This window comes from Nanorana parkeri, unplaced genomic scaffold, assembly GCF_000935625.1.
Source record: "Nanorana parkeri isolate BGI_ZX_2015 unplaced genomic scaffold, ASM93562v1 scaffold176, whole genome shotgun sequence".
NCBI classification, from domain to species: domain Eukaryota; kingdom Metazoa; phylum Chordata; class Amphibia; order Anura; family Dicroglossidae; genus Nanorana; species Nanorana parkeri.
The window spans coordinates 1,407,168-1,434,716 of record NW_017306444.1 but is presented as its reverse complement, the minus strand read 5'-3'; the positions used below and the strand labels follow the sequence as shown (position 1 = coordinate 1,434,716).

Below are 27,549 nucleotides of genomic sequence, written 5' to 3'. Positions count from 1 at the left end.
CCTAAAATAAGACACAAATATCCACCTTCTGTTCTTTGTTTATACTGGTATTTGCTTATTCTATGTCGTTCTGCTTAATAGTCAGTTTCCACATACACAGATTAAACAAGATACAAATTAAGCTGGCACATTTCCAGTGGGTTTGCCTATTTCTGTTCACTTGTTTTACATGTGGAGACTGCTCAGTGTTTAGTCTTGCCTGGCCAATTTCATAGCTTTCCACACATTTATATTTAACATGCTCTTAACCAAATAAATATAGCTTGTCACTGTTTTTTTCATTGCTAAGTGTGGATGGACAATTAAATGTGTATGGGCATGAACTAGCCCAGGAATAGTCACTATTTTGGTCCCGGCTGATACTTTTTATGTATTATGTTATATGATTCCTCATAGAATAGCAGCTTGAAAATGTGGTTTCAGAACTAAAAAAGACATGGATTTGTAACTGCATTGCAGCCGTCATTTAGGGCTGGGGATAACTTTATTTATGTGCATTGTATGCTGCCATGTATTGGCGTCAGGAAAGGAAAATTACCGATAGGTAAGTATACAATTTTTCGCTGTCTGGTGTCAGACTGGATGGGCAGGGCTTAACCAAATATTCTCTATGCAGCGGCTGCCTGCTTCTGGTATTTTGTGATTTGTGTCTCCAGTGATTGCATGACAGCAGTGTACTATAAAATGTAGAAATCATTGCTTCTGGCCAGACTCTGACCTAAACAGGTATGTGGAGTAGATGCATTATCTCAGTCCTGGTCTGCAGACATGTTGCTGTCTGCACAGTAGAGACTGTAGTCAGACTAAATGCAAGCAAAGTTGTGTAAGTTAGTGCTAGTGGACTACATTTTTCAGTAATTAGAGTTGTACCATAGGGTCTGGAGTTCAACCAGTGGCACATTGCTGCATGGAATTTGTGTGATTTTACTTTACGTATGGGTTTTAACCCTCAATAAAAAACCACACTTGGATATCAATTAGCTGCAGACTGTATGTGTTTGATTGCTGTAGAAACCTTTCATTAGAGGTTTTATTAGGGCAGATTTTAATTGTTTTATGCTGTCTGTAACGTATTGTGATAAATATGGGTGCTACATAAAGGAATACGCTCATTTTTGACAACACCAATCTTGTGTGTCAGTTTTGATCTTTTATTTTTATGGCCAACTGATATAAGTACTTACATAATAATATCAATCATGTTTGCTTGTCATCAGAACCCTTTAAATCTTTCTGCATGTATTCATCTGTATCGATTTAATTTGCCCATGTCAGTAACGTTTGTAGTTCTATGTCAAAGTCTGTGTTGGCCTGATTCACAATGCTGTTGATGAAATTACCCACATTTATGAGACTTACCAGGATCTAAATGATTGGCGGTCTCTAGCTACATCTTCTCAAATTGTGCTACCCAAGTGGGAATTCCAGCCACTCCCACTTAGAGGAAATACCGTTAATACCATTTAAAATATCTCATATTTAACTTACGTGTTTGAATGCATTATTCAGTTTCTAATAGTCTACAGTTTCCATCCTTCACTTCCAATAAGGTACACTATACATAGAAATGTTAACTACTTATTAGCAGTGGTGGATTATAATGTGGGTTCTAGCCAAAGTTATAAAACTCTAAAGCTGGCCATAGACATTAAATAATGGTTGGACTTCAGGGCAAGATCTAAGCATCTTGCAAAGTCTTTTCAGTCAGCTTCTATACTACGCAGAAGTTCTCTAGTCACAAAGTAGAGGCCATAGAGGAGTGTCAGTGCTAGCTTATCATGAGGGAAACAATTGCAATCAGGTTTTCTAACTTTTCTAGTCACTTTCTACAATGGGAATGATCATTCAGGGTTATTGAGGCTGCCCCTCAGACGTTTGTTTCTTCCCTGAGCTGTCTGAAAATAGAAGACGGTCAACGAATGTCTATATACACCTTAAGAGCTGCTATATACACCAGTCTTCTTACCAAGAACAATGGGCTGTGCAAGGTCTTACTGTCTTTATACAGACAGAACACTGTCAGAATTCAAAACAACTTTTTTTCCATGGTTTGGCAGACATCTGGAAGTGATCAAAGATGAAGGGACATTTCCTATTTCTATGAAAAAGGAAATGCTCATTGATTTACTAGAAGGATTTCCAACATGTTTGTAATAATTAGCATTTTTACTGCTCAAAAGTGTTCATTATTACTTGGGAGTTAAAAAGTATCTAAAACCAAACACTAAACCAAATGTGCTGTTACTCATGTTCATATAATGTCAGCTTATCAGCTAGGTATATCCACAGGTGCTTCCTTTCCTCGGGTGACAAAACTTACTCAGTTCAACTAAGGTTTTCTCACTCTTTTCTGCATACTCTAGCCTTCAGGGGCAGGGCCCTCCTTACCATCTTGTTTTGAATTGTATTGTGATTGCAATGTCTTCCTTATATTGTAAAGCGTTTCGCAAACTGTTGGCGCTATATAAATCCTGTATTATAATAATAATACTCTCAGTGGAGCTACAAGCAGCCATGCCAATGCACAGGCATATTCCACTGTATTCACAGTACAATTGTGGCATTTAGCATCCGGAGTGCATGCAGTTTTAACAGGACTCTACAAGTTAGTGAAAGCTGTATTATTATTATTATTATACAGGATTTATATAGCGCCAATAGTTTGCACAGCGCTTTACAATATAAGGAAGACATTACAGTCACAATACAATTTAAGACAAGATGGTAAGGAGGGCCCTGCCCGTAAGGGCTTACAATCTAAAAGATTTTTAACCCAAAAAAATAATGCAATCCTGTTTCACTTACTCTGTGTTCTACAAAACGAATTGACCTACTTAACCAACAATGCTAGATTGTCTAGCACGTGATTATTGAGCTAGTTGCCTGACTTCAAAATCTCAGGCCTTGTATAGATTGTCTAAGTAGCTTTTCACTTTAAGGTGGCCCAGTTATTGCCAGCAAAAAAAAGGGAAGCTGCAGTGAGGGCAATGTAAGAGGAATTTAAGAAGTCTTTATCACTTTTCCTATAACAGACAAATGCATTCTCTTTCTGTATGTTGCAATTTATGGTAGCTAGCTAAATTTCTCATGATTTTAAACATGAGTTGAGAAGTTTGCCTGTCTTCAACATTGTGTTTCTGCACTTTTTTCTCACAATGTGTTATATCTTTTCCTGTGAAAAAAGGAACAATGCATGATCGATTGATCATAAAGATTTCCCAGACTGTTAGACTAATGTCAGGCCTATTTTTGTCACTTACAATCACAGACTTTGTAATTGAACTCTATTTTAATTCTCAGAAAAACATATTGACCTGGTCCTAGCTATGTGAATGTGTGATTTTAATAATATTGGCTAAAAGCTGCAAATTTTTGTGAACAGAGTTTTCGAGGACAGGAAATTAGAAAACTGTTTGGTATTTTTATATTTCTGAAATTGCTGAAAACCCCAGCAAGGTTTGATTTGCATATGGAAAGTAATACCTTAACACTAAGGGCTTCTAACTGTGTACTGGTGTACAGCTGTTCTTTAATATTAATTGCATTAGGACGATGCACTTTAAGGACCAACCTCTCATTCAGGAAAACAACATCTGTGTGTTTCTTTACTGCTTGCTGATATTACGCAGTTTATTCCAAGATGTCACAGTCCTGGTGCAATTATCCTGAACTTTGGCTGACTCACATAACTGTCAGAGAAGGAACAGTTTGGAAAGGCACTGCCTTGTAGATTGATGTTTGAATGCATTTACTTATTAAGTAGCCTTGACTTGGCGTTGGAGCTTTGGTTTTATGGAATACTATTTGGCACACAAGGCTCAGTTTCTCAAAATAATTACATGTCAGCAATGGCTGTGTTACGGTTCTGCAAGCTGCATCATGTTGAGAACTGTACACAGACTGGATTTAACCATCCATATTCAGTTATGCAGTGTTTAGACATAACATAAAGTGAAAATTCAAAATAAAAGTGTATTTAACATGAAGACACTTTATTCCCTTTTTCATTTAACCTCTGATATCTGTTCAGTACACCCTTCTATACAGAGGTCAGTACACCCAAAATAAGCAGATAATTCTGCTGACATTCAACTGATTTCATGTGGTGACTCTGGATTTTTTTTAAATATCATTGGTTGAATACCTGGGTCTACACACCTGCTGTGCTGTGGCCATTAAAGGAGAACTAGGAGGTGAGTGATTTTAACTCAACCTCATAGTTCAAGCCGACGTGTGACAATTAAACTGTCACACGTCGGCTCAATAGATCGGGAAATGAGCGAACACATATCGTGGCTCGCTCACTTCTCGATCCTGTCCCTGCAGAGAGCCGTGACTGTCACTCACGGATCCCTACAGGGATCCCCCCTCTCCGCTCCGATCCACTTCTCGATCCTGGAGGAACGAACGGGGGAGGGGGCGGGTACAGCTGGCTCTGCCTCTAGATAGGCAGAGCCAGCTGCCAATCACGCAGCTGGGTGGATCTCGACAGTAATGTCAGGATCCGTCCCGGTTGAGGCGGTCTCAGTATACCGTGAGCTGTAGCCTCGCAGTATACTGAGCTTTGGGTCACGGGAGGACGCTAGTATATGTCCTCCCGTGACCCTGAGGAGAACTGTGGGGAAAAACACTGACCCCCATAGTCCTCCTTTAAGCTGGGGTCCGACTAATCATGTTGGATTTTTTATTAATTTTATATACCTATACTATTTTTTATATACTCTATCAACAGTAGGATCTGCAACATGAGAAAATATGTATGCTGTCAATATTGCTGCTGTTGTTGCTCTCTGGTCTAGTTGTATTTACTGGTACCTAGGTGACAAATCTGCTCTTGTCCAATTATGTCAGGAGCTGGATGGTGTTATTCTTTTTTACAACACTCCACATTTTTTATTTAACATGTAAATATAGTACAGCAAATGCTTTTCTCAAGAACGCCTTTTTTTTAAGAACATCAGGGTAGTTGATCAGCACTAGTTCAAGAATTAGTGTCACTTGTATCATTCTTCCTTCAACCCACAAGAATAATGCATCCTAGCCAATAGTACCTAGGATTGGTCTTAAGTATTTGTAAAGGAGATTGAGAGTTATCCAAATATGAATGTTTTCTATAAATTTGGCTGACAAATGAGCAGGCCTAATTATTTCTAAGTTCTGAATTTTGGCCAACATATGTAATGGCAAGCACAGGGGTGGCAAGCACTAATGTGGGATTAGAAGGGGCGATTTAATTAATTTGTCAATGCTATATCACTACATTCAATAAAATATTTATTTTATTGTATAAACATTTTTAAATGTGTTTTAATGTATACATTGATGAGGATGTGTAAGAATACATCACTGTACAAATATATGGATTTTATTTTCATACTTCAATTAAATATTAGAACAGTAAAGGTTAACATGCTTGGAAAGTTAATAATACGTATGAGTAACAATGTGTTTAGGATTTTATCTTGTAGTAAATGGACAAATAAAAAATTAACTCCAATGCTCAATAATGTACATTGGTGTTAGCAAATAAATAGGTTTTGTTTTTGTAAAGGTCAGTTTCTCTCAACACATAGGTTGACAAAGAGAGGTCATCTGTTATCATTAATCACCCTAATCATTAGTAAATGTCACTAGCACAGATGGAATATCCGTGTTGTTTTTAATTTAGAAGTATCATCCTGTTCCAATTAGAGAAAAAAATAGATAATACTGTGCTTATTTTAATGGAACTTCACAGTGTAGTGCACATTTGACTGCAAATGTGAACAGGGGTTAGCTGGTATGGCAGAGCTTTCCCTAGTCAAAGAGTGGTACTGGCCAGTGTCATAAACTGTAAACAGTATATTTTACAATAAGCCTGTTGACCTGTGGTGGTCAACGACCTTGATATAGAGGGGCCTTGAGTGCAGCATAATGTTCAGTGAATGTAATTCTACAAAAAAAAAACTGTTAGAGACTGCAGATATGCAACAGGAGATGTTCAAAGACTATGAGCTTGCTACCCGTGATCGTCAGAGACTGTAAACATGGTATCGTTCTTAAAGACTGGGATGTCATAAACTGGAGACTCATTATACAAGACTGCTAGAGATCTCTGCCATTACAGCTCCTTCACAAATCAAAGCTTCCACATTTGTGCTCCCAAAATCCCCCTTAACACATTATTAGTGACTCATGTGACATATTTCTCTTACCCAGATCCATTAAAAAAAAACACAAAAGAAATAAAAGTGAAAAGAGATAGGCAGCACAGAAAAAAGTAAGATAGTGGGAAATACATTAAAAAAGGTTAATTTACCTACTTGAACCAAATCTAAGGGATATTTTCTTTCCTGGCCTGAGCAAACACCTAGACAACAGAAAACAGACTGCTGTCTGCAGTCTGGTCCATAGGTGCCAAAAGGCTGCAGCTTGAGCACCAGAGTTGTAAAGAGATAAATGTTTCACAATTGTTAAATTAGTTATTCTTTAAAACATAATATACAGGGTTTTTTTTTTACAATACATGTGGCAGTTTTTAGAAAAAAACTGTAATTTTCCTAAACAAAATGGAAGCTGCAAAAAATAATTCATTACTGGCTTTAATAGAAACAGGAAGAGAAGAGAACAGACCTCAGTGCCTCATGTTTTCTATGGCAACCAGCAAGAACTGTATTGATGTGTAGATTATATGCCAGCTTCCTTTATGAAGGTGTACTGGCTCTTCTTAAAAAATATTTTTTATGTTTTGATGTCAAAGATGTTTTATTCCTTTTTTCTTAGTTCTCAAGCTTATGCAGCAGCCTACCCATTATTTCTAATGTTCTGAAATGTTCCTGTTGGCACAATTTAAATTCATAAGCCCCTAAGAGTATCTTTTATGGATGATACTCCCTAAAAGTGTTTGGAATGAGTATTGCCTACAGCAATAAGTTTCTAGCTAAAACATATTCCTATATGCACAGAATATTACTGGATATTGAGTTATTCTATAAACCCCCAGTGGTGAATAAATACCACCAAATGAAAGCTCTATCTGTCCTCAAAAAAGGGTATGAAATTCATTTCAGTACAGCGCTGCATGACGGAATAAATGTCAGTCAAAGTACCGCAGCGCTGAATACTGAAAAATGGCCTGGATGGGAAGGGGGTTTAACACCGCGGATGTCAACTGGTTAAGCCCCAGAGTTTGTTGATCCTGGGAATATCCGATTGCCTTATGGGGTCAGGAAGGATTTTTTTTCCCCTGTTGGAGCAAATTGAACCATGCTTTATAGGGGAGGGGCTGCCTTCCCCTGGATCAGACCTTCCCCAATTGTGGGCATAGCGTTCTGTTTGGGCTTTCTTTTTTTTTTATATAGGTTGAACTCGATGGACATGTGTCTTTTTTCAACCTGACTAACTATGTAACTTGACTGGTAGCTTGAGGCTACTCAAACAGTTCTCACTGCAGACACCGTGATTTCTTATTCCATACCCCACCCTATGTGGTACTTAAAACATTAAATACAATAATAAAAGAAGACATAATTTTCAGGATCCTGGACCCATTACAGTATCTAAAAGGGGAGGCATGCTTAAATTGCAAAGTGTTAAATGCTAAGTCAGTAAACCATAGCAAGCCATTAGATTTCACTTTCCTAAAGTCAGACTAGTGCTAGAAAGATTGTGTGTAGTTGGTCTGGTCACTGCACTTTGCCCTTTGCTCTTTGCCCCTTATATATTTGTTTTATTAAATAGGCCCCTATGTCCTGTTTCTGTGTGTTAAAGACAACAAACTATTCTTCACAGTGAAATTCTAGCTAACAACCCTCTCCCCATCCACACAGGAAGTCCCCACCCAGTACACATGTGCTGGAAACTAATTTGTTAACAGCACAGAAAAGCGCAGAGCGAACATTAAAATCTGAAAGGGGCTCAAGCCTTCCTCTACTCTACGAAAAATATTTTTATTTTTGACAGTGTTGCTATTGCTTGTTGTCTGGCAAAATGTTGCCAGCAGGATGGAAAGTGAAGTGAAATCTCTCTAACAGAGCCCTTGATAGCAGTAAAAACCTAACAGTGGTTCTTACTCTTCTCCACACTATCCAAAATTAAGACATGTTTTTGGCTTAAGGCTCCACTCATAGTTTTTCAAACTTACTAATGTATGTTGAAATTTGTTGCAATACATGCATTTTATATAGGTTTGTGTGTGTGTGTTTTCTTTTACTTTCTATTTAAAACGTTGGCATTTGTGCAGATATGTTAAACATGCGTGAAGAGCATGACATGTGTATTTTCTGGTTCCATTCATTGCTCTGGGCCCAAAAATCTGTTTAAAAAAGAGAAACCCTATTGGAAAGCAATGATGTAGCCTACATTCACTGTAAGTAGCTCTCCATTAATACTTAAATAGTTTTTAAGTGGTAGAGAAGAGCATTGTGCCTCTGGGAAAAATACACATGTCATTGCAGAGTATAATAAATATTAAAGTATCAAACTGTAAGATAAAAAATACATGTGACTACATTTTTTCTTACAAAATGTGTGTTTACTTGACTAACCCCCTAAGTCCGCCTGTATGCACATATGTGGCAGCACTGCCATACTTGCATACCTTTATTTGTGCTGGCAGTTTGCTCAATTTCCACCCCCAGACTGAGCTGCCACCCAAAGCCCCTGGTCTCTGAGTAATGATCGGGAGTTGGTTAGATGGGCTCCTAAACACGTTACCACAGCCAATCACACTTATCACAAGTTTCGGAAGCCTCTCTTTCTCCTATGTGAAGCCTGTTAAAAAAACCTCAAGAAGAAAAGCTTGTATAATAATAACAATAATAATAATAATAAAAAAGATAGATTGGGGCTTGATCTAGGTTAGTGTTATTGCAAGATTAGTGTTAGTGTCAGTGTTGGTGTGGCTCAGGTAGGATAAAAAAAAATGTTTTATATTTAGTGTCACCATCATTGCCAGTGCAAGCATATTGTCAGCATCTATGGCACAGGTGGCTGAGATAGCTAGAGAAATTGTACATTTTACATTTTAAAAAGAAAATAGACTTTATAGCAAGAACAGTATTCTTCAAGCTATCTCTATTGGAATTAACATTATTAAATTATGACTGTCATTAGAATTCTGTTTCATGCAGCAATTATAAGGATGACCTCTTTGTTACCTCTATAGTTTGTTGTCTGCAGAGAATTCTGCTTTAATAAATCAAATTATTATTTATTACAAATGTAACATAACATGACAGTGTTATCGGTTATGTGATATAATTTCATCCCACATAGCCATGTTAGATTGATTAAGCAGGCTATTGGGGCTCTGAAGTCAAATATTTAAAAACAGCTGGGGGATATCTCACCTCCTAACCCAGAAACACTAGGTTTAACTAGCGTATTGCCAGTCTTTATAAATAATTATAGTGTATGTGATTTATAATGACTTGCCTATGTTCTGGTACTCTTAAAAGGAAGTTGAAGGGGCAACAAGCTTGAATAAACACATTATTTCTTTTTGGAGGAAACTTGTAATTAAATTGTCAACAGAATGGCAACTGAAAAGGCCATTTTAAGTGTTGACATTTGACCTTTGAGTGTTAGAGGAGTGCTATGTCACATTATAAAATGTGGAATCAAAGTTTAAATACTTAATTAGAGGAAATACCCTCAGAAGTGAATTATTCAATCCAGATGTAGATAAGTGTCACCTATTCTGGTGTGGTTGTGTGGACCTTTTATCTGATCCCAAATGTTTTACAACTGTGTGGACAGTTATAACTTGCTAAAGCAGCTGCAAGACATTCATTTTGACTAGTGTTAAAAGAGTTCTAAAGACACAGCATATACTATCCTGTTATAATTGCCATCAGCATTGTAATAGGAATACAGACTATAGATGTTTTTGATAATGTAATCAAAGCTGACTTGAAAAAATCTCTTTTATATAGTAAGCGCTGCCTTACGTCTGCCCATTACTTTCAACAACTTCCTGGATTGCCAGTGTGCTCTGCTTTGCATCTCTTCACCTACTGCTTGATGTGATACAGTCTCAATTTGTCAAGACTATATATCCCATCATGAATTGCTTACAGCAAGCAATGGCGATGTTACATTGTGTGAAGTTCAGATGATGAGTTCTAGTTCAGACAGTAGGCTAATTTTGAGTGGTGACACAAGGAAGTGCATATTTTCAGGGCTGAGTGAAATTGTGTCACTGCATTGAGGAAGTATATCTAATGGACATCTTCAGTAAGTAAGCTTACAAACTGATAACAAAATGATTATTAGGAGTGAGACAGAACGTATGAAAATTCAATACAGAAATACATATTTATTTTTAGTTTTTGATCATAGATACCCTTTAACTGAGCTTTTAAAGAAAGTTGTACTTTACAAAACAGAGACTACTGCAAACACAAACATAGTCACACTATGAATCTAAAAAGATGACATTGCAGTGCACATAAATATAAACAGAGATGCTATTTATCTTACATATATTATCAGCCTAAAAAACTAATAATGTGTTAGTTATTATTTGCAACATACACACTCTCTGCTCTATTTATTTTTTACTTATAACTATTATTAGAACTACGTTATATTTTGCAAAAATATCTTAGAGCAGGGCCATGGTTACACATTCTGCTGGTACCTGTCACTAAGCTGGTATTATGAAAGGAAATTATGTAAGTAAGCCCTGTTAATACCATTAAGCATTGCTGGCTGAATGGATGAAGATTTTATATTTATAATGCATGCCGAACCTTTGTGTGTTTAGCTCCACTCTAAAGTTCACACACTATTTTGATCTGTTCCTTTATACATGTAAGGCCTCATACAGGAGCATTAAGATTTCAGTACTCGCCACAACACATCTTGGGCACACAAGCTATTGCCTCTAGTATGATTTAGTCTATATCTGGGTAAAAAGGATGAATATCATATGCAATATACTAGCAGGAAAATATATATTGTGTGCTTGGATACAACAAATTCATAGTGTAAGTGTAGGTAACTTTATATGTGATTCTAATTTACATATACCTGTCTTCTGTTCTCAAAAACAGACTGGGGGGGATTTATCAAAACTGGAGCAGATAAAAGCTGGAGCAACTGTGCATGGCAACCAATCTGCTTCTATCTTTCATTTTCAAATGTTAATTGAACAAACTTAAGAGAGAATCTGATTGGTTGCTAGGGGAAACTGCTCCAGATTCTGTCTGCTCCCGTTCTGATAAATTCCCCCCAGTGTCTTTTATTCTCAGTTATTGTAGTGTTTATACTTTGTAGCTCTGATTGTGCTTGTGGCATGTGCAGTTCCATTAGAAGTTGTGTATATGACTGTTCTCTCTGCTGTGGTCTCTCCAGCTGGAAGACTGCCATTGTAGCATGCATATTTTTAGTGAAGGCATTCCTCACAGATAGTTTTGGCATGCTGCAGTCCACAGGGACCTTTTTTCTCCCAAAATGATAGATGAAGCACGTGTGTGTCTGTAAAATGGCGTAACCATTGGCAAGCTGCTATATACCACTGATAAATGTCAAGCTAATAATGCAACAAAGCCAGGCCTAGGGCATTTTTGAGCATCTGAAACTTAAACAGAACACTCCGAAGGACTTAAATAAAGAGCTAAATTTCCTGCTTTGTAACATAATTGCAGAGCTTTCCATATGGATTCAGCATACTTAAAAACGTTGCTAAGATAATGTACATAGCATTTCTTTGAAATATAAATCCAGCCAAAACTTTTTTTGAGGTTTAGATATACCAGGGAAGGAACAGAACAGAGGTTTTTATTGCTGTCCACGTTTTATGAGGGTTCACAATATAAACAATACAACTTGTCTTTCTAAAACCTGAGGTTCTTGAACTAAAAAAGTGTTTTGATTGCTGTGTGTATCCACAGTAGATAGATTTCCTGTCTTGACAAAGGGTTATCTTCCAATGTTATCTTCCAAGCCACGCATTTCATTGCTTTTTTTTGGTTACTATAACATGCTTGGACTTCTCTTGTTTCTTTTAGATTGAGGATATTGTTTGTAATATAACTGTTCTTGGTAAAAACACAACAAAGCATAGTTTTGGTCTGTCCACAGTTTTTCCTCTTTGTTCCGAGGGCACTGGCCTAGATCTTATGTACAAACTCTTGTATTAGATCCCTGTGGTGTCATCGGATTTTAACATGCCAATAATATAAACCTGTATTGACTGCCTCTTATGCAAAGTAACGTGGAAGCTTTGCAGCAAGGCCCACAAGGTGCCTGCTGTTACTGACACAGATGTATCCATCTCCCCAGTGCACTACAATAGCTCTCACAAAAATGATATACAAGTATAAGTTTTCAGAAGGATAGCCCTCCCACCAACACCATATACATATAACAGTTCTCTGACCTGCAATAAATCACTGCAGGAAATGCTAGGAGGGCAGTTGGTGCTGTACAGGAAGGAGCAGGCATTATAGGGTATCTGCTGCAAAACTTCACCCTTAATTTGCTAAGTGAGCAGTCAGTAAAGTGTTGCTTGACAATCACATTTCTCCAGAAAAGTGGAAATCTTTTGAGTTTGTGATTCTTAGGGGTTGATGTATATATGTATATGCTGGGCGAATGCGATTCACATGACATTCTCCCCATTAGATGAAGCTGAGGAACAAAAGAATTTCTTATGCTCCTCGGCTCCATACAGTGACGGGAATACTGTGCAAACTGCATTCGCCCAGCTATGCAAATCTTTTATACAGCAGCCCCTTATGATTCTGCTGTATGGTAAGCATTGGATTATTCTAATACAAAAATGGTTATGAAGCCTTTAGTTTCTGAAACGATTATTATCTTTTGCTATCTTACCAGTTCTAATTTTGTAAAGGAAATTACATGTAATATAACTTTTATTTTATTTTTGAACAGAGCAGAAGAAAAAACGGTAAGGTAGAGTTGTGATGTTGTAACTTATTTCCCTCTCTTACAGTTTAAGCATGAAGAACAAAAATATATTTATCTGTATATTAAAAGCAATTACAAGCACTTTTCCGCTTCTTTTCAGCAGGCGCAGCCTAACGCGGACTGGCGTATTTCCCAGGCTCAAAGACCTGGACCTAGTGGGTGAGTGGACGCTGATCATTTTGTATTTGTACCTATAAAATTGTGTGAGGAAGCTAAATAAAAGTATAATGTGTTCCTTGAAGTATATTTCCACTTTTGCAGTCAAATTTGAGAAAACCCCACGATATGTTTGCTATGTGTTCCCATTCACACAGCATAAGTAAAAAAAAATTTTAAAAGTATTTCTTACCTTGTATATGTTTCTTTGGTGAAGGCCTTTGCACAGATTTCAATCTACTCCAATCAGTTTGAAATTGAAAGCAGTTGGACAGACTGACCTTCCTCTCATTAATATACAATGCTTCTGATTCTTTAATCCTTTGTAATAACAGACAGTGTTTAAAACTGATAGTGAAATCTTCCAGCACAGGGTTAGAGTATAACTTCCCACAGCGCCCCCCATAACATTACATATGAAGGAATCTAGGTGGCTGCAAAAGTGGAAATATACGCTTTAAAGAAACCCTGTCACCAGACCAAACTTTTTAGATGAAAACTTTGCAGCAGTAGAAGATAATAAGCACATGCATGTTTCAACTACTTTTTAAAAATATGTATTTTATTTTTGTCCCTTGTGACACATGTTACTTCAGTTAGAACCTGACCACTTCTTGGAAGTATCAGTTCCTGTCTGTGCTGGCCTTTGCTTCTGCCCCCTTCCACTTTTGCTATGTAGGCAAACAGCAGGAGCTTACAAAGCTACTTGTTAGCACCTTAAGAATTACCTAGGGAGTCCCTCCACTTTTCTGCTGTGTAAAAAAAAGTTACCACATGTTTATCCCTGGTCTGGATCTCTGCTGAAGAAGGAAATTCTTTTTTTTTTTAACACAGCAGATATGGTAAAAAGCATTCTGATTAGAATTTGGCTTTAAAAAGAATTTCCAGTTGGAGCAAAATTCTGCACACAAAATGTAGACAAAGCAGGAGCTTATTGAAACATCACTTTCAGCCCCTCTTCTCATCAGAAAAATGAAAGGCTGTTCAGTAAGCCTCAAACATAAAAAATACATAGTAGTTAAGGTTGGAAAAAGACACAGGGCCATCCAGTCCAAACTAAGTGTGTGTCAGTTTGAATATTTAATAACATACATTTGGGTGACAGCGCTGCCTGGGGCCGCAGATCTCAAATTCAAGATGGTGGCACCCAGCGGCAGTCTCAGTCTGTTCAATATCATAATATCGTCAATAATTACGGAAAGATTAAAATCGAAGAAAGAGAAACTATTTGACATATAATGTTATGGAAAGAGTGTTGCTGATATTAATAGTATGGAACAGGGTCTCATTAATTGTTATAACTTGTTACATGCAGCACCTTTAGGGGAAGTGTGGTAGTATTCTGTAATTAGGTTCAAATCTAATTGTTACCAAATTAGAAAACTAAACAACATAATTCTACTGAGCCATACGTCATAGCCGCATTCATTTAATTTTATATTTATTCTGGCTGTAGCCATTTTGAATATATATGTATGCAGGGCTCAATACTCCTCGCAGTTATCTGATTTTGAGTTTGAGAATCAGAATACCTTTTTTTTTTAAATAAATCTTCCCAAAAATATTTCAGTTTTTGGTTGATGCTAAAGATTTAAACCATGTAACAATTTCCCTTAGGCACTTCTTGTGGACTCACTTGGAGTTATTAGCCCTGCACACCTGCCATGACCATTACAAGGCACCCCATTCTCTCTTTACATTATAAAGGATGCAACGAAAAGAGTGGGGAAAAGTGGGAACGCTCCATATTGCAAGGCAAGTGAGTGAGGAAAGAGTCAGGAACTATAGAACAAAGGTCTGACCTTTGGGATTCCCCCCCAAAAATAAAAGAATTCAGTGGGTGATTTAGACTCCACATATAAGTGGAATGTGAGTTTGGTGATGGATTGACCCTGTAAGAAGCACAACTACAGTATATCCATTTAAATTCCCCACACAGTTGATAAATATACAAGTTAGGTTAGAAAACGACCCAAAATATGTTGCTTAGTTTTGGATAGAGTTGGAATGGGCTAATACATGTCAAATCTTTTATTGCTGAGTGTTTTCTTTCCAATTCTTCATTGTCACTGGGACAGATAATGGGATTTGAAGTCTTTCTCACAGGAACACAGACAACAGTAAAACTTAAGGACATGTTCTGACCCTTCCCCACTTCTCTAATAAAAAAGTGTTTTAATTTGTGTTAATGCCCCCTTTGGAGAGACTTTCCTTCATTTCCTGACTCTCTAACCAAAGTAGTAATGCAGGTACATCTCTTGCAAGATATAACCAAGGGTCTAGTAAGGGTAATATAAAAAGTATACCCAAAACCAGTCACTCAGTTACCCAGTCACTGCCTTTCTACAGGTTTTGGGGACCATAATATATCCACACCAGCATGCATGGCAGATCTTTCTCAGCTTTGTACCAATGTTTCTGTCATTTTCCTCCTTAAATTTCCATATGAATATAAAGAATACACCAAGTAGCAGATTCAAGATCCTGGGGCTTTGTTGTAAAAAAAGCAATTACAAAATTGTATTGACTTACCTAAATTGCCATAACTTTGTCTTATAAATTTAAGGTTGTAATGCTGGGCATTACAACCAACTTTGTAGTTAGTCCTGCTTATCTATCTTGTCTCTAAATATATCAATACACGTTTTTGCCCAATGGGAAATTTTCTAATTTTGGTTGTTACCATGGATTTGTCACAATGTACTTACCTGTGGTCACAGCTTTGTCTATGAAATGTGTCTATGCAGACAGACATGTGTACATATATCTGCTTGGCTAGAGAGACACGTTGGTATTAATAGCTGGTTTGCCCAATGTCTACAATTAAACACTTTCCACTGGGTACAATCAGTATTTCAAGAGCTTATGTTAACATAAGGAATAATGCTGTGTAATAAATGCAATTTATAAAGTGAATGATTTTCCTGACTTACAGTAACAAATTTGCTAGAAAGTTGGCTTGCTCCTCCAAATGTGGGCAAACATGCCACATTTCTGTTGAAACGTACAACAGTTTTTTTGCACGTCTTATTAACGTCCTCACTTTTTACATCTGTGGGGATCAAAATCAAGAAATAATGAGTGTATTATATGACATAAGGAATGTTTTATTTATTTTATATGACAAAGTTTTATTATATCTGGGTTGCTGCCAATGTAATGCTGAGTCAGGCTGAAACTAAAGGGGAGAATAGACTGTGTGCTGATGTAAGATGTTTTCCTTCTTGTTCCACTTAATAAACCAGAGAAATTCCTTAGAAGAAAATATTAATAAGAACCTTAAACAACTTTTATATGTAAAAGAAATTCCCACTGGGAAAAATCTAGATATGGCTAGAGACTCTGACCATCATATTGAAAATTGACAACAATCTCCAGGACCATCATCCACCTTCATTTAGTTTACCCACTAGCTGGTCAACATTGGTGGCCGTAACAAGGGTTTTACTCTCATAATGAGAGTGAAAAACCCCTTTGCAGCCAAAGAATTTTACAATCACTGAACTTTCACAATATTTGTAATCTCTGCCTCCAGTGGTTTTTTTGGCAGGTCTAAGTATTCCATAGGAGAGAACCTTGCTCCCCTTGGGCCCAGTGACCCACATCTTTGTGAGCAGGCTTTGATCACACATCAAGCCTCTGTGTTTTTCCTGTGCACAGTGAGGGAGGCTTCTGATAAACCCCGCTGATACCATGCACTCTTAAAGTTAGAAAGAATAGAGGTTCCTACAACTTCCTTACTGGCACAAAATGGTCACAGTTTCGTTTCCCTAGCTTTTAATGGCTTAAGCATAGCATCAGCATGACTATATCATGCTCATGCTACAATTCCACCCATATTCTTTGCAGGATGACCACATTGTATATATGTATTCATACAATGTACATGGACCTTATGTGATGAATACTTAATAAATTAGTAAGAATACTTATTAACCATATACTGTATATGTGTATACATATATATATATATATATATTTATTAGAGAGAGACCCTTTGGCAGATACATTTGCATCTGTTATATGGTCTCAGTTTTTAGATTTGCACAAAGATTATTCGTATTATTTCAGAGTGTTATCTGTATATAAATGCAAGTTTTTTTGGCCTATTGTTCAGTCACTGTGATTCTTTATCACTATGTGATATTAATTTTTTGATTTAAGGGAAATTTGAACTGAAATATGATGCTGCTATTGCTAAACAATCATTGTGAGAATACTAGTTGCCTGGGAGTCATTGCCCGAGAACAAGTATAAGGAATTCTAACTTTACTTGCTGCATGCTTCGTTGTTCAGTGACTCAGAGGGGGTGATTTACTAACCTAAGCACACGCACCCACCAGGTGCGTGTGATTTCCACACAGCAAAACGTATTTATCAACCAAAAAGTCTCTAAAAGCATATTTCCACTAATGCCATATATGGAAAAATCATGCACATGATGCATATATAATGCTGATTCACAGTTTAGACAAAAATGGTTAGCTCATGCATTTACATTCCTGCATTCATCAACGCAAGCAACACAACATAGAGCTAATTTACACAACATCACCTTGTAATTCATGCTTGGCTTTGCACAACACACCTGCCACACAATAGATTCCACCCATAGATCATGCTGGGAGGGAACACACTACAGAGGTGTATACATGTTTGTGGGGTGTTTATAAGGTTAGTAAATCAACCCCAGAGTATTACAAGCTTGTGATCAGCCAACTTTAATAAGCACATGAAATGGTCAATGTCCTATTGCTCCCAAGGCTTGAAGTAGTTGTAAAGTCTAAACTTTGCAAACAAGCCAATGTCATTTACTCGATTTTTATGTAGGTTGCAATGTGCACAATAATTTAAAAAAAAATACCTTTATTTTAAAAGTTTAAAAATGGTCACATGACAGTGATTCGCTTGTAACACTGTGCAGCTGGTGGGCATGTAAAGCTCCAGCGTCCCTGTAGGAAGTAATGTATGGGACATTTGCAGGGGGCATGACAGGATCCTGCTGGGAGCACTGTCAAACAACACAGCAGGGCAGGGCGAGGGGCTGGCCTTTTCACAATGCCACTGCTTTTTGACAGGGCTTCCAGGAGGAGCCTCTCTGTCAAATCAACACAGCAGGGCTGGACAAGGGGCATGTCTGCTCTCTCCAACTCCACTGCTGTTTTGATAGAGAGGCTGCTGCTGGGACCCCTGTCAATCCAAATGACAGGGCTGGCCAAGGGGGAGTGCTAACTGAACAGACTATGAGAGATACAGGCGTGTTGTGCATCAGCATGGCATCCTGTATCTTCAAGGAATCTACTTTTCATGCTCAGAGCGAAAAAGAAAGTAGGCAGGCTGGCGGGATCACCAGGTATACAGTATATGATGAATTTAGGAATACCAAACAAACAGGCTAGTTTCAGCTTAAAGGAGAACTATGAGGTGAGTGCTTTTCACTCACCTCATAGTTCTAGCCGACCTGTGACAATGAGACTGTCACAGGTCGGCTCAGTAGATCGGGAGGTGAGCGAACACATACCGCCATTCGCTCACCTCTCGATCCTGTCACGGCTCTCTGCCATGACAGGGGAGGGGCTGGATTCCCCCCCTCCCCGCTCCGATCCGCAGCTGGGCGGATCCCGGCACAATTGTCGGGATCCGCTTCAGCTGTGGCGTCTCAGTATACCGCGAGCTATAGCTTGCGGTATACTGAGCCTAGGGTGATGGGAGGACACTAGTTTGTGTCCTCCCGTTACCCTAAGGAGAACTATGGGGAAAAGCCTTAACCCCATAGTTGTCATTTAAACAAAATGACATAACATGACATAACAGACTCATATGTGAAATAACATTCGTTAGGGTAACATATACTTTAAGAGAGAAAAAGTGCCATTAGCAATTCCTCAGAAATGGGTCATGAAAAGGAATATTATGTCTGCATAAGCTGGTGTACATATGGTGGTGTTAACCTTAAAGATGTTAGCTGTAAAAGAGACCCATAACCGTTATAGGATCATTGTTGTTTCTGAGAACTCTTTGTACTTTAAGCCCAATGTGTGTAGGGAAGAATGCCTCTGTAGCCTTTCTCTATCCACATACTTGACGTTCTAGTACTTATGGCCATGACTTTGGTTAGAATCTATAAAGCTATGAATAAGAAGCTGTGAATGGTAATAAATGGGCAATGGGTCATGTTTTATTGCCTTCAAATTAAGATTTGTTCACCATTCACCAAGCACAGTTGTCAAATCTGCCTGGGGGATTTAGTCACCCGTACATGCAGTGCCAGATGACCTCCATTCATTCAGCAGTGAAAGGAGCTGAGCTCAAATGGTCACAAATTGAAGTCAGTACATATTAGTCCAATAAACAAGGAATCAATTGATCCTATTTTTTGAAAGAACTGTCCTGTAAAACTATTTCTAAATATTTTAAATTAGCAGCTTAGTCTGCTTTCTAGCTATTTTTATTAATCAATTAGAACACTGACTTCTATTGTCTATCAGAATCTGATTGCATCAGACACATGTGATGCAGCAGATACATGCTGCCAACAGAAGGGTGCCGACAGGGCCCCCCAGTGAACCAATTTTGGACAATTCATCAAAAACTGGCCAAAATTCACACAGTGTCCAGCAGCTTAAGAAGTCAGATGTATTAGATGTAGTCATGCAGTGATAGGCTCTATGACTGTATGTAGTCACTGTGGGGATGCTTCTGTTTTCTTTCACACAGTCTTTGTATAAGCTATATGTATTTGAGATGATGGCTGCATGTGCAACTGAAAAATTAAAGCATATATTTTGGAAAAAATAACAGTGGCAAATAGAGAGATGTTTTTGCATGGTGCACTTGTTACAGTGATTATATCATCCCAAACGGTTTATCCTTAGGGTCCAACATATAGCATACATTTTAGTGGCAAGATTTGTTAATAAAAGTCCATTAAGGAATCCTTCAGAATAAAGGCCAGAGCACAAATTGAGGTTGGTTTACTAATGAGAATGCACATTCCATAAATTATAGCTATGATCACTTTAAATAGCTAATCCTATAAAATAAACAGAAATTTTATTTTCACATATTTGGATAATAAGCGAATCTTCACTTAAATTAATGAGTTAAGATTCTTAACTCTTTTTGTAAATCATCTTCACTTAAAGCCCATTTCCACCTTTGCAGAGGTATTTGTAAAAAACATATGCCAGCAATGTACACTGAGAGTACATAAAGCAGGCATATGCAGCTCATGTATAGGAATACAGAAATTACATTTTTTTTCAGCTTTCCTCTTCATATCCACATGGAAATGTCTGCCTCTGTGCTGTTCAAGAAATGTGTGTATATCTTCCCCCCATTCCGGACAGTGTATTGTGTGTAAAGGCAGAACTGGTGTTTACTGAGCATGTAACAATGGGTGACAGGGAGGGGACTGCTGATTACAGTCTGACACCCTGGTATAAGACTAATGTTCCTGTGGAGAAAATTTTAAATTTTTAGGCTTCAGGCCTAATTCCATCTTCAAAAAAAATAAAGAAAGCCTGCCATGCAAGTCATGAAAATGTGCACATGTATACATCATCACTGTACCTCTTCATTACCACAATAAATGCCAATCACTTACAAAGGTGGAAGTGTACTTTAGGTCTACTGAAAGACCTCTGTAGAGGAACTCTAAGGGGTCTATTCACTAAGCTGCTGTAGGCAGCCGAGTGACTAACCGACCCCAAACGAAGTGAGCTGAACACTGTTCGGCTATTCACTTCAGGCGGGTACGGCTGATTCCAGGCCTGTATCGGCTGAAATCAGCCATACATCGGGTGGCTTTGTGTGGCTTCGGGTCAGCCGAAGCATGTTCAACCGACCCGAAGTGCAGAAGGAGTTCGACTCAGCCAATCCAACATCTGGATCGGCAAAGCCGAACCTCCGGCAGGCTACTTGCTGCTGTTCGGTCTATTCTCATAGATGCCGAACAGCAGTGAGTAAATAGCCGAATGCCGCTGAGTGGCATTCGGCTCGGCTGTTCTGCCCGGTACCTCTGTGGGACCGAGCAGAATAGAAAAATAGTTTAAAAAGTAGAAAAAAAATTAGAAAATGATTGTGCGGAGCTTGCAGTGAAAGCTAGCTCCACCCAACTGTTTTCTATTGGCCGGCGGGAAAGGGAAAGGTTTACTCTGCTCGATCGAGCAGAGTGAACCTTTCTGGGAGAAAGTGTTTTTCTATTAGACTCCCTAATTAGACTCCCAGAGCGTCCGGGGGAGGAATGACTGATGGCGTTCCTGGTTACCTGGTAACCAGGAACGCCATCTGTCATTACACACTGAGAATATAGAGAGGCCGCTCTCGGTGTGTAATGACAGCGCCCCTGGTTACCTGGTAACCAGGGACGATGATCTCTCTGCAAGTGGCCGGAGCCAGCCGTGAGATGACTGCTGGCTCTGCTCAGCTGTCAGAAGCAGGCTGTCGGCCGGCAAATGGCCGGCCATTCGGCCAGCTTCGGCTTTCACCACGGCTCAGTCAAGCCAAGGCATATGCCTTTGGCTCCACTGAGCCACTCGGCCATCTTCGGGAGCTGTACGGGCTATAGTGAATAGCCCGTACAGCAGCCCTTCAGTTCTCCTGAACCGAAAGGGGTCCTGGGGCCGAAGTTAGCCGAAGGATCAGCCGAAGCTACGGCTAGATCCTTCGGCAGCTTAGTGAATAGACCACTAAGTGAGATGGTCATTGATGTTGGGGCATGGACCTATGATCTGCAGACAAATTTTACTTTTTTAAACCTTATCTTTCAGATAATCTTTGGAAAATCACACCAAAGAACATTTTCTTTAAGAAGAGAGGATTAGATCCCCTGCCGTAACAGACCATAACTTGCATCTGTCCTTCAATGTGTCACTAGTTAAAGCACCTTTCGGGAGGCCAAGGCTAACGGGGATCTTCCTAACAGGGCTCAAGAGCAACCCACATGAAGAGAACATGATGCTATTCACATACTGCAAGTTTTCTGCATCATGGGGGTTGCAGGGCTGCCAGCTCCTCTGGCAGTCATCATCACCCTGGACACAGGAAAACACAAAAAAAGCAATGCTAGGTTTGTGGAAAAATGCTACTTACTCATCACCCACACACCTTTCTGATAATCCTCCAAAGCATAATAAAAGCAAATGTTTAACATGCACTTTATTCTGAAACACTTTACATACCCAGCAGGAACAATGTGGGAGACTAAAGGTTTCACCTGTAAAAATGAAATTAGTTTGTGTTTTTTATACATACCTCCCAATAAGTGGCAGAATAAGGTCCCTAGAATTGACACATTTTGGTTGTGAAAAGCTGAATGGGATGGAGTAGAGGTTGAGAGTGTTTGCTGATTGCAAACTAGTGTGGTTTAGTCCTCATGAGCACAGTGAAGCACAGCCAGGTTTTGTTTTTGTTTTTACAGCTGACTGACCTTGCATGAAAATACAAGGTCCATTTTATTGACAGCACCCCCAACACCCAAAATACAAATTGCCTAAAAAATATATATATATAGTGCTTACAGCCCCAGCTTTCACCTACCTACTGAAGTCGCTGGTGATGTCCCTGGGCCTCACTGCTGGCAGCACAATTCAGGAGCGCATTCTTAATGGAATTATGAACCCCCAGCCTTCCTGGAAGGTAGGGTGAGACACAATGACATCACCCAGGAAGTGGGTAGAACTTAATCTTCAAAAGTTAATATTTCTTTTGCACACAGTTTTATATTTTGACTAGGCATTTTGTATGAGGGGACTGGGCTTTTGCATTAAGATAATCACTGCTCCCACCCTAGGTAACCACCCATTCCTCACAGCAATAAATAAAATTACATGTGAGGACACTTCCCAGTTTGGCTTTAGTATCAAAATGTTTGATTGATTACACTTTACAATAAGTGACTGCATTACTGTGGACTGCAGGACCACAGCTATTTCACTGATTGAGGCTGTCATTTGTACCTTAAGCATGGCTGCAAATTCTGACTCCAGTCCAGCACTCTTCCCCTAACCCTCCACCCCTACTGCAGCACGCATATAGCATGTACAGTGTCAAGGTGGCCACCTCTTCTACCTTTGGGTCAGCCTGGCCCTGCTCCCAACTTTCGGAGATGAGAGAGAGGAACAGATTAAGGACATGCCACACACACAGTTTTGCAGACTACAATGAGTTCATATGCAAATAAGTATTGGTTAAACCCACAAGTGTTTCTTCCATTACGTTTCCTTTATACTAGCTTTTCAAAATAACAAATGCAATAGTTTAGAGGTTGGTTGAAAGGTTTGGTCCAATATGATATTTTTTTTATAGCTAAATAATTCAGGTGAAACTCGAATAATTAGAATATCGTGCAAAAGTAATTGCAGTAATTGCTGCAAAAGGGGCCCAAACCAAGTACTGAGTACATATGCATGCTTGTACTTTTCAGAGGTCCGATATTGTTCTATGTACAATCCTTGTTTTATTGATTGCATGTAATTATCTACTTTTTTGAGGTTGTGGATTTGGGGTTCTTGGGGTTTTCATGAGCTGTAAGCCATAATCATCACAATTATGACAAATCACGGCTTGAATTATCTTGATTTGCATGTATTGAGTCTATCTATATAGTCTATATATTAGTTTCACCTTTTAAGTTGCATTAGTGAAATAAATGAACTTTGCACGATATTCTAATTATTCGAGTTTCACCTGTACAGTCTTTACAGAGGTATTAACACCAGACTTAAAAGATGGCTACTAAAGGTATGGAGAGATTTGACTTCAAATGAGAGAGAGTTAGTAGCTATGTTTTGAATTGGAAAGTAAATTTAAGATTCAAATTCCTCTTAAAAGTTTCATCCAGTGAAAGACCAATGAGAGGAAACACAATAAGCATTACCATGTTAATCAATACAACAGACAACAGTAACAATAGCACAATAGTAACAAGTGTCTTGGCAACCCACCCCATGAATAGTTGCAATACTATCAGGGTCTCTTGGTAACTGCCCCACGAATAGTTACAATGGTAACAGAACAGTGACGTGTGTACCTCTGGTTGAGGTACGGCATTCCCCAGGTGAGGCATTCCCCAGCCTCGCCCCCAGCACGCCCCTCCCCGCCAGCTGAAGCCCCGCACCACCTGTCAAAGCCCCGGCCCAACCCGCTCCCCAAGCTAATGTGAAGGAGGAAGGGAGGAGACAGGGAGGAGCCTCCCTGTCCCTCACTTGCTTGTCACTGCTGAGGCATCGAGATCGATTTTTTCCTTTTTTTGATTGGACAGCTTGGACCAATGGCGCTTTTCCATTGGCCCAAGCCATCCACAGAGCTCACGTCTCTAACAAAGAGTAGAGACTGTGACAACTCTGCTGTGTAACCTAACTACCTGTCAAAAGCCGGATGCAGCGCTCCGTCCATGACAGGTTACACAGCGGGGAGGCTGTCCCTGCTGTGTAACCTGATAGAAGCCCATCTGCATGGAAAAAAGCTGTCAGCTTCAGACTTGAAGCTGACAGCTTTTTCCTCCATAATACTAGGTGAGGCTCTGCCTCCCCTGACCGCACGTCCCTGTAACAGAGTCTCTTGGTAACTCACCCCATGAAAAGTTACAATAGTAACCTAGTCTCTTGGTAACACATCCCAGGAATAGTTACAATTGTAACAGAGTCTCTTGGTAACCCATGCCACGACCCACTTTTAAACTCACCATCCCCTTTGCTCTGCTCCTTCATTAGAGCCACCCCAAAATACACAGGGGGAAATTTATCAAAACTGGAGCAGACAAAATCTGGAGCAGTTGCCCATGGTAACCATTCAGCTTCTCTCTTCAGTCTGTTCAATTAAGATTTGAAAATGAAAGAGAGAAGCTGATTGGTTGCCATGCACAGCTGCTCCAGATTTTGTCTGCTCCAGTGTTGATAAATTCCCCTCACAGTGTTTCTGGGTTTGTGTAATGCATATGACCTCCTCCCAGCATGCAGCGCTTGAGCCTGAGCAGCCAATAGCCAAGCCTGAGGGCTGCCAGGAGCGGGTGGGGATGACCTTAACAACCCTCTGGAAGCTCTATCTGACACAAATCTTATGCAGGAATTGACTACAGGAGCAATAGAGCAGTTGGCAAGGTTGGGAAAGTGAGTATACGTTTGTTTCCAAAAATCAGATTTTAGTTTTTTTAGGCAGGAAGTTAAAGACAGCATTAAATTCATGGTCATAAGTTCTAACCTTTCCACAATCTACTAAATACGTATTTTTGATTTGTCTGTGTTCTCGTTAAAGAGATGGGAAGAGCAGGGCCAAGCTTACTTTTACAGGAAAAGTCCAGATTTGCATATACCTTCAGCTGCCCATTTCTCTTAATCAATACCGGGCATTTTATCATATGCTCAGTTTGATTTGCCCAGGTGTGTAACAGGTTTACTAAAAGGCAATAGATTCCGTATAAAAACAGGGAAACTGAAAAAAAACCAAAAAAAACTTTAAAGGCACATGTGTAACGATCTAAATCTACAATAATTAGGGTAAAATGCGCATCTAAAATAGTGCGAAGAGAGGAGATTTGTTTCTATATAAAAACCAGAATTTCCATGATGATAATCTTTCTTTGCTAAACAGAACATTTATGTGCCATGTAGCTTTGTACAGATAAGATGAATACATATAATTGTCCTGTAAGCAAATGCTATTTTGTATACAAAATTGCCTGTTGTCGTGCTTTGTTTTCTAAAACATAGTTCAGTAATTATAAGAACAGCTTTATCATTGTTGTATAGTCCTGTAAATTAAAGCCTTACTACTGATGATCTCTGTTAGTATTTCTGTGTTTTTTTTTACAATTGCTTTTGTTGTTTAATGGTAATTGTGCTTTGTCATTATGATCTCTTTAGAGCTCAACCCACAGAGGAAGCTGGAGTATGGCCAAACAACCAGTTTGAAACCGAGAGACTTCAGGCGATGATTCTGGCATCCGCTAACGGTCAGTGTTCTAGAGCAGCATATGGGAAAACAGCATGATATATTTAATAATTTATACAGGTCTGCTATTTGTCAAAGCCAAGCAAATCAATATTGTTAATTTAAAAAATCTGGAGGTAAAGAGTTGTAGCCCATAGTAGTTCAATTACAGATCCAACAGGTAGGAAAATTAAAGATGTTAAGTGATTAGTCATTATGTATAACAATGGCTCTTTTCTTTCCAGGCTGAACTTCATGTAAAAAAAATGTCATTTAAAATATTTGTGTGGACTGCAAGTTCACCAACTATAGGCTGCCTGCAAAAAACTACTGGAGGAGGGCGGATACAAGACCAGTCACCCTGCACAAGGAGAGAAAGCAGCAGTGACTTGTCTTTATTACAGGATGACCTGCATAGTGGTAAAATGTTATGCTAGGTTATTGCAATATTTGCAAATTTTGGTTATACCAGAATTCAGCGTAAAAATGAATTCTTTGGCCCCCCAGCTGTGGTGACTCTTAGTTCCAAAGTTTTCCTACCCCTAGTCTTTAAAGATGCTGAATGGAAGCCTTGCCCTGATTTTGTATTCCATACAGAAGTTTGTGGACCTTAGTGCTACTATGTGTTCACGTGTTTGGATTAGGGTTAGAGTTTCCATTAGGCACATAAAAGCATTGTTCTTAGGTCCCACAACATTTTTAAGGCCTAGAAATTAAAAATGAAAATGGTTTTCAGCTGCCAGCCCTATATCCTCCCACTTGTTTAGCCCTGTTAAGCAACAGAAAAATATTATTTCACAGTTAGGTCCCTAGGTTGTTTTTTTCGTAGAGTGCACCTATGCACAGCTGGAATCATTGTTCATCCTGTTCTTAGAAAAACACTGTATCTCATTGGCCACTGGCAGGAGCTAAGAATTGCGGACACTTTCTGCCCACATTGCAGCTCAAAAGGTTGTCTCCTATGGTGCCCATGCAGCATCACTGGAAACATCACCTGCATTGCTTCTGTTCCCTGCAATTACAAATGTTTGCTGTTCCTGTTGCAGCTCTACATGAACTACATTAGTGCTACACCATCCCATAATGGCTCCTGGATGTTAGGAAAAGGAGCGATCCTTATGTAAGGGAAGCACAGTAGGGAGTACTCAGATGGAGTCCTTGTGTGAAGCAATACAGTATAGGAGCACTAGAAAGTGAAGTGCTAAGATGGCCCCAGTACAGCGTAATATTCAGAATAGTGAAATACAAAAACATTTCTGTAAATCAGGGGTCTCAAACCTCCGGCTCTCCAGCTGTGGTGAAACTACAAATCCCATGATGCATCTTGGGAGTCATATCTGTGGCTGTGAGAATCTTGCAATGCCTCATGGGATTTGTAGTTCCACCACAGCTGGAGGGCCGGACGTTTGAGACCCCTGCTGTAAATGGAACCAAGTGAAAACTGTTCAAGCCCATAATATGTCAGTCTTTAGAATAATCAGCCAAATGTTTTACTTGGTGTAGCTGTAATGTACCCCCCCCCCCCCAAAAAACAAACACAAAAACCAG

At 39.1% G+C, this 27,549-nt stretch overlaps 1 protein-coding gene across 8 annotated transcripts in view; it reads left to right on the top strand.

Annotated features, from left to right (window-relative positions):
- Nucleotides 1–27,549, top strand: part of LOC108785742 (protocadherin gamma-C5-like) — a 225,342-nt gene that overhangs the window by 188,990 nt on the left and 8,803 nt on the right. For 5 of the 8 annotated variants that reach the window (XM_018554875.1, XM_018554881.1, XM_018554879.1 and 2 more), the window contains 2 exons: nucleotides 13,016–13,074; nucleotides 25,935–26,023. In XM_018554875.1, coding sequence (XP_018410377.1) covers nucleotides 13,016–13,074; nucleotides 25,935–26,023 — 148 coding nt within the window. Of the gene's footprint in view, nucleotides 1–6,434; nucleotides 6,441–6,486; nucleotides 6,508–12,994; nucleotides 13,075–25,934; nucleotides 26,024–27,549 lie in introns of all 8 variants that reach the window. The other 3 variants (XM_018554876.1, XM_018554877.1, XM_018554880.1) reach the window with 3 other exon arrangements.